Source organism: Topomyia yanbarensis, chromosome 2, assembly GCF_030247195.1.
Source record: "Topomyia yanbarensis strain Yona2022 chromosome 2, ASM3024719v1, whole genome shotgun sequence".
Classification (NCBI taxonomy): Eukaryota; Metazoa; Arthropoda; class Insecta; order Diptera; family Culicidae; genus Topomyia; species Topomyia yanbarensis.
In genome coordinates this window covers 291731966-291740644 of record NC_080671.1, presented here as the reverse complement: position 1 = coordinate 291740644, position 8679 = coordinate 291731966, and the positions used below count along the sequence as shown (strand labels likewise).

The following is an 8679-nucleotide window of genomic DNA, read 5'->3' as shown; positions in this document are numbered from 1 at the left end:
GGTCCGAAGAATACCATCCGCCAATCCGACCTACTAGACTGAGGCGCTAATTTGTCTCGCTGATCTCCCGTTTGCCCGAAAGTTGCAAGTTTTGCTCTTCTCTCCCGGTCACCATCTACGCTTTGTCTCCCCTGTCCTTGATACAACTGCTTCTACAGCCCCCTCTGAATATCTTGACCAAGCATAAGTCTCCGCTAAAAAAGTTCAAATTTGTATTCTGTATTCCTAGTTTTAAGATAGTTGTAATTTTACCTCTTTGTTAAAACTGTTGTCCCCCATCTTGTAAATAGAATTGTATCCCTAGTTTTAAAACACCGGTGAATTTTCTCATAAACATTTGTTCCCCCTTTTGTGTACCAAACTATATTGTTAGTTTTAAGATAACTGTAAATATTTCCTAAAAAGTAATAGTTGAACTCCTTTTAAAAATTTTCATAAAAAAAAATCTTTTGCTCCCTCTCTTGTATATAGAATCTTATTTCTAGTCTTAAGATAGCTGTAAAATTTTTCTTTTAAAAAAAAAAATATATTTCACCATTGTAACCTCCTAGTTTTAAAATATCCAAAATGTAAAAAAAAAAATATTTCACCATTGTAACCTCCTAGTTTTAAAATATCCAAAATGTAAAAACAAAAGAATTTGGCACCGCCAAGCTAATGCATTTGTGCCTATCAAATAAACGAAATGAATAAAAAAAACAAACAATATAATAACAAAATGAATAATAAATAAACAAGCAAATAAATATATGAATGAATGAATAAATAAATAAATAAATAAATAAATAAATAAATAAATAAATAAATAAATAAATAAATAAGTAAATAAATAAATAAATAAATATGTTGGAAACCGGTACGTTTACCCCACAGCACGATCCCACAGTACAATTACTCCCTTATCTCAGTGGAGATCACCCACCCGTCGATCACAGTGAGCACAGCCTTTTACCCGCCGCTCAACTTGTTCTCGCTCTCATCGCACTGCATGATCAACGACTTTATCATCGGCACCAGTTATAAATAAGCAGTCTACGTGATCAGTGTTAATGTGCGTCCTTCCTTCTGTGAATAGCAATTAAATAAATTAGTAGTGAAAATTTGCGCAGTGTCGTGTGTGGTCCGAAATTCGGTATAACATTTTGGTCCTTCGAACCGGATTTCGAGGAACTTTTACTTAGAAAGTGAACCAGTGAAAGTGTGCGCAAAGTTCGCTAAAATTGTGTGAGCAGATTAGCAGAAAGAAGCGAAAGGTTCTCTGACCTCTGGCTATCGGACATCGACCCCGACGCACAAACAGTGTGGTTGCAGCTGAAGCTATCTCTGGAGCTCGCGCCGTCGGATAGACTTTACCAGTGCGGACAACAATCGTGTGCGGCTAAGAGGATTCAATCTGCGGCATTTGCTGAGCGGGACGAAGTAGTTGGCGTTTGGAATAAACTTTTCAAGCGGCTCCAGCCGCCATCAGCAGAGAAGTATTTTGCATGCTTGGGGTGGTGTTGCATGAGACCACAAATGTATTCGGTGTGGCAATAAAGTGGATTATAGAAATTCGAGTTTTTCTCTGCATGCGATTTTTCCTTCAGGGGACTGTGGTTTATCATATTGAGTCGCTGTGTCTTTCAATATTGGAAGGTTTATTATATTTCGGATAATTTCCATTGATGGTTGTCTGCTTGGTTGGCTCCTCTCGCTGCTGTCACAATCGGTCGTCTGCTCAGTCAAGTCGCGTGCGGAACGTCGAGTCGAGTGAAAGTTTTTTGCAGTATAAAAAACTAGTGCAATTTTATTCAGATTTAAGAATCAAATAAAGTGTCTGTTTAGAATTTGTCTGTGCTACAGTGCATCCAAACTCTAAGTTGTAATGGCTGAACTACGAGATCTGAAGAAGCAGGAGCGGAACCTTCGAAAGACATTCGATGCTATTCAACACTTTCTGGATACCTTCGACGCAGAAAGACACGCCAGTCAACTTGATATTCGTCTTCAGAGACTAGATATGACGTTTAGTGAGTTCCACGTGGTCCGTAGGAAAATCGAGCTGCTAACGGATAATGTTTCATACTTGTCTGAAGCAGATACGAAGGAGTCGGATGAAGAGCGTACAGAGCGACTAGAAACGTTGGCAGAAGCTAGAGAAGATGAGAATGTGCGTATAATGTTGGATATTGAGGATCAGTATTGTCATTTGAAGAGTGAACTCGTACATTGGAAGGCGGATATGTTCGGTAGTCCAACAGCTGGTCACTGTTCGACCTCGCAAGATACGGCTGTTGGGTTTTCCAGAGTGAAGCTTCCAGATATTCGTTTGCCTACATTCAGTGGCAAAATTAAAGAATGGGTCACTTTTCGCGACACGTTCAGGAGTCTGATTCACGAAAATCATCAACTAACGACCATGGATAGATTCACTTATCTGAAGTCGTCACTCGCTGGAGAAGCCCTGCAGGAGATAAGCGCGGTGGAAATGTCATCCGTTAATTATGATGTGGCCTGGTGTATGCTGGAAAAACGGTATGAAAACACGAAGCTTATCGTCAAAGCGCATTTGGACTCTTTGTTTTCGGTGGAGGCTATGAAAAGGGAAAACTACGAAACGCTGAACAAACTCATCGGAGATTTTGAAAAGAATCTTTTAATGTTGGACAAGATGGGAGAAAACACAAGCAATTGGAGCACCATTCTAGTTCATATGATCTGTTCACGCCTAGATGCTTCTACACTACGCCACTGGGAAACGTATCACAATTCCAAGGATGTGCCCAGTTATGAAAAATTGATACAATTTCTGCGAAATCACTGTTCCGTTCTTCAATCCATTACTCCAGTACAAACATCTTCGGTTATAGAAGAGAGAACAAGAATAGGCGTTAGTCATTCCGTTGTTCAATCCTATGGCAAGTGTCAATTCTGCGGTGAAGCCTTCCATTCCGCCTTTCGCTGCACCAAGTTCTTAAGGATGGAAGTCGCGGAGCGCAACGAAGCAGTTCGGAGATTAAAACTGTGCCTAAACTGTCTATCATTAGGACATCAAGCTCGTGTCTGCAATAGAGGTTCGTGCCACCATTGCCAAAGAAAACATCATTCGTTGCTGCACCCGGAATCGTTACAGTCGTCTGTCCTGCAATCACAATCCTCCGTTCCACAAGCGCTGAACACACACGTAGTAGCCAATCAGCAGCAACCACAGACACAACCTCCAACCCAAAGCCAACCAACCCACAGCAATACAGCTCAAACATCCACAAACTCTCTCCCTGTTACACAATCGCAAAACATGCACACTCAACCACTGCCCACCACAAGTAAATCATGCACAATAAACAACACCGTGGCCCTGCCTTCCAGCACCCGTACACACACAAGAGGTTTTGTTATCCACTGCTGTCGTACATGTCCAAGATCAGTTCGGCAGTACACGACTAGCTCGAGTATTACTAGACTCTTGTTCCCAATTCTGTTTCATGACATCGAACTTCTGTCAGAAATTGAAATTTCGTTCCACCTCAGAAAATCTTGCTGTACAAGGGATTGGTGGTGCCACCGCCATTTCGCGGAAATTTGTCCACGCTACCATCCATCCGCGATTATCGAAAATATCATCGTTCATTGGAGCCATGAACTTTTACGTTCTTTCGGAGCTTACGACAACCCTGCCGACTCAAAAAATCAACGTATCTCAGTGGACTCTCCCAGCGGATCTAATTCTTGCAGACCCCCAGTTTTTTGAACCAGGACAGATCGACATGATCATCGGAGCCGAGCATTTCTTCGAGTTGCTTTCGGAAGGTCGGTCGAACATTTCAATCGATGGACCCATACTTCAAAATACAGTGTTCGGTTGGATTATTGCGGGACGAGTTTCACATCAGTCGAGAAATTTGCAACCAGTAGTGTCATTATCGTGTACAACGATTGATATTCATAAGTTGCTGACAAGATTCTGGGAACTAGAGACGTGTCGAACAAACAGCACACAGTCAGTTGAGGAGACAGCGTGTGAGAGACTGTTCGATCAGACTACTGCTCGCGACGACAGCGGAAAATTCGTCGTGTCCTTGCCGAAGCGACAATTCATCGTTCAGCAGATTGGTGATTCGAAAACGATTGCCATGCGTCGATTCGCTGGATTAGAGAAGCGGTTCCAGTCGAATCCTGATTTGATGTTAAGTTACGCTGAATTTATCCGCGAGTATCAACGACTAGGTCACATGAAGGAGGTTACGAGCGAAACCGACAAATATCCCGTGTTCTATCTCCCCCATCATGCAGTATTGAAGCCTGACAGCACAACGACTAAACTCCGAGTAGTGTTTGATGGCTCTTGCAAGTCTTCATCTGGAGTTTCGTTAAACGATGCTTTAATGGTCGGTCCTGTAGTTCAGGAAGATCTGCTTTCAATTATTATTCGCTTTCGGCTTCATCCAATCGCTGTCGTTGCCGATGTCGAAAAAATGTACCGAATGGTGATGGTACAACCGGCTGATCAACATCTTCAACGTATTCTATGGAGGGATTCAGTTAGCGAACCAGTCCGTATGTTTCAGTTGACGACCGTCACATATGGTACAGCATCCGCTCCTTATTTGGCCACCAAGTGCTTGCAGCGGTTGGCTAAAGATGGAGTGGAATCGTTTCCACGTGCGGCTCGTGCGCTGAAAGAAGATTTCTATATCGACGATATGCTATCGGGAGCAGACAACATCGAAGACGGCAAGGAATTGACAAGGGAGATGATTGAGCTAACGAATTCCGGTGGTTTCACATTGAGGAAGTGGAATTCCAACTGTCCTGCGGTTTTGGCTGATTTACCGCACTCTTTATTGGATGATCGTGCGACTCTTGACTTGAATTCGTCGAGTTCTCCAGTTAAAACGCTAGGTTTATTATGGCAACCTACTTCCGACAAATTCCTTTTCCATTCACCAGTTTGGAGTAATGCCGCCGTGATCACTAAACGAACGGTTCTTGCTGATGCAGCTCGTTTGTTTGACCCACTTGGTTTGGTTGGACCAGTGGTTGTCATAGCAAAAATCTTTCTCCAAGAACTGTGGAAACATCAATGCGATTGGGATGACTCACTACCGGAAGAAATGCAGTCCTTCTGGCAGGAATATAGGAGGAACCTCATTGCCTTGTCATCGCTGTCGGTTCCTCGGTGGGTGGCGTTTCGGGCAAATTTGTTGTCGGTCGAGGTACATGGCTTCTGCGACGCATCCGAGAAGGCCTACGGTGCCTGTTTATACGTGCGCTGTACGGCTCAAGATGGCAAAGTGGAGGTTAGGTTGTTAGCAGCGAAGTCCAGAGTCGCACCACTAGAAGATTTGAAACGAAAGAAGAAGAAACAGACTATTCCTCGTCTCGAGTTATCTTCCGCTCTGCTGCTTAGTCATCTGTATGATAAAGTTTGTGACAGCATCAAAATTCAACATACTGCGTACTTCTGGACCGATTCAACGATTGTGATGTACTGGTTAGCGTCACTACCATCCAGGTGGCAGATGTTTGTGGCGAATCGTGTGTCGGAGATCCAGCACCTTACTAAGGGTAGTTCATGGAATCATGTGGCAGGAGTTGAAAACCCTGCCGACATTATTTCGCGCGGAATGACCCCGGCACAGCTGCAGTATCAGAGAGTTTGGTTTGATGGACCGTTGTGGATGCTCCAAGATCGCAGCACTTGGAAGGTAGAGACGCCAAATGAAGAGATTGACCATTCATTGTTGGAAGAGAAGTCGGTTGCACTGCCGGCGACGACAAATCAACCTAGTGATATCTTTGCATTACGATCATCGCTTTCCGACCTCATTCGTATAGTGGCACTCATTCGTCGTTTCATCCACAACATCCAACAACAACGCGCAAACGGAAGCAGAAAAAATGGAAGCCTTAGTCATGGTGAACACGAACAGTCTATGTTGGCTCTAGTTCGTCTCTCGCAGAAGGAATCGTTTTCTGCCGAAATTACCGCACTACAGAAAGGAAAACCAGTATCATCATCTTCAGAAATAATCCAGATCCATCCCACTCTGGTTGAAGGTTTCTTGCGAGTTGGTGGCCGTCTGCGCCATGCACCAGTATCGACATCCCGAAAACATCCATTCATCCTCAGTCACCACCACCCACTCAGTAAACTCATTCTAGTACATTATCATCTGAAACATTTTCACGCAGGCTCACAGCTCTTGATTGCTAGTGTCCGCGAAAGATATTGGCTTACCCGCATCAGACGTTTAACTAACACAGTTATTCACGAATGCGTGTCGTGTTTCCGCAGCAGACCGCGGGTATTAGACCAGCTGATGGCTGATTTACCTTCTGAGCGAGTTACTCCTGCACCACCATTTCTAAAAGTAGGTGTCGATTATTGCGGACCGTTTCAGGTAGTTTACTCCATCCGACGAACTGCTCCAAGAAAATATTTTGTCTCGATTTTCGTATGTCTGGTAACAAAGGCTGTCCACCTAGAGCTTGTCGGAGACCTGACAAGTGCAGCCTTCCTCGCTGCTTTCAAGCGGTTCGTAGCTCGAAGAGGGATACCTGCGTTGGTGATGTGTGATAATGCTCTCAACTTCGTCGGCGCCAAACGTGAACTTGACGAGTTGTCTCAACTCTTCAACAACGAGCAATTTCAGCAAACAATAACACGAGAAGCCCAGCACGACGGAATAGAGTTCCGATTCATCCCTCCAAGATCGCCAAACTTTGGCGGTCTTTGGGAAGCGGCAGTGAAATCCTTCAAGGGGCATTTCAAGCGCACAATCGGTAATCGAATTCTTCAGCACGACGAGATGCAGACCGTAGTGGCACAGATCGAGGCAATCCTTAACTCTCGGCCACTAACTCCAATCAGTAACGACACATCAGATTTCGAAGCTCTGACTCCCGGTCACTTCTTGATCCAACGACCGTTAACAGCAGTTCCCGAACCGAGCCTGGAGGATATCCCGGACAACAGATTAACTATTTAGCAGAGGTCGCAAGATGTCGTTCAACGGATTTGGAAAAAATGGTCCACGCAATACCTGTCCGATCTTCACAATCGAACGAAATGGACTCGCCAACGGAACAACATTTTTGTAGGCACAATGGTTCTAATAAAGGATGACAATCTACCACCGCCCAAATGGCGATTGGGTCGGGTTACAAACGTCATCGCCGGCCCCGATGGCAACGTACGCGTGGTGGCAATTCGTACAAAGGACGGCCTATATGAGAGAGGAATCTCTAAAGTGTGCATTCTTCCGATTCGCGATAACAGAGCGTTATCTACCCCAGAGGAGGCTTAATTCTATGTGCAATTAGCACTTGGGTGTCCCAACATTCGCCCAAAGTACACAATTTAATTAAGTTAAACAATAAGTCTATCAAATTATCAATTCTATTCTACTGGAGTCTACTATCCTCAAAATCGCACCATCCAGGACAATGAGTATCAGGCCTCGCAACCACTTGTCAACGATGAATTGTAAGCCCCCACTGGGGCACATTTGGCAGATAGCGGCACTTCGTAGCCGTGAATGCCAGGGGGCGAAACATAAGTTACGTTCAACCCACCGAAATATATCAACGGATCATACTGGTTTGCTTTTCCTCCGGTAGGGTTGCGAGCATCTATTTAGTTTTCCCGGGATAGTCGCTGCGCAAGAAGTATTGCAAGATCAATGCCCATCTACTCTCGTCATCTGACGGCAACTGTATTAAGTACTACAGCCCCTATCGGGGCAACTGTCGGCAGCGTGTGGTACATTCTACCGCACACGCTACGGGGGCCGACAATTAAGTTACGTTATACATCCAAATTTGTTGTCTGGATTCCAACCATTTTACACTTTCCAACAGATGTGATGTGTCGTCAACCGTTAACTAGAGAATCGGTCCTGGTATTAATGATGACTCCGTAGAACCGTCATCCGTTACTACATTCCAACAAAATTCCACGGCACTCTTAAAGGATGCTACGCTGAAACAAATGCGTATTCACGCCCCCAAGGGGCAAACTTTGGCATCTGAGTGGAACTAACTTCCATTGCCTAGCCAAGGGGCTACATTTAAGTTACGTGTAACCCGTTTACCCTCGAGTTCTAGACTTAAGTCGGGCTATTCCTTCGCAGATCTTCGGAATCAACTCTCAACGCTGCTGTCCACATTAAATTCATCTCTTCATCACCATCTGGCCTGCGTTTCACCCTGAGTTACTACCTGCGAAGCATATCATCAAGGCCTGTGCACTCGGAAGCCCCGAAGCCTCCGTTCTAACGCCTATAACTTTGACTAGTATACCATCATCGTTCCAATATCACACTACAACAACATTCAGCAAGCCACACGTCTGAAGTGGTGAGCAGGGTTCCAGCTACGAAGCAATCCGGGGTGACGCGGTTCTGGTTTGCGTAATCGGAGCCTGTCTCCCCAAAATTCATCCAAGTTAAGTAGCATCCCATTTGTTCATGCCATCAGGTAGTGATCTGTTTCCCCGTCCATACAGGTACCCTTAGCTGGAAGCCCGAAGAGAATCGAAAGAGTTCGAGCAAAGTAGTAGTTCCAACAGCCGAACCAGTTGATTCAGCAGCAGTAGAAGTGGTAGGATCAGCGAAGTCGCTCGGGTCTTGCATTATCGACGCCGGCTGCATAGCAGTTGACGGAGTCGAGTGCAAGTCTCCCGTCCTCGACGCCGAT

At 44.8% G+C, this 8679-nt stretch overlaps 1 protein-coding gene across 1 annotated transcript; it reads left to right on the top strand.

The window, feature by feature from the left end:
- The first annotated feature begins 1864 nt into the window (after nt 1-1864).
- On the top strand, nt 1865-6971 carry LOC131680431 (uncharacterized). The gene is made up of 2 exons (XM_058961146.1): nt 1865-3305; nt 3511-6971. Exons 1-2 carry the CDS (start codon nt 1865-1867, stop codon nt 6969-6971), a joined length of 4902 nt encoding a protein of 1633 aa, XP_058817129.1.
- The last annotated feature ends 1708 nt before the right edge of the window (nt 6972-8679 follow it).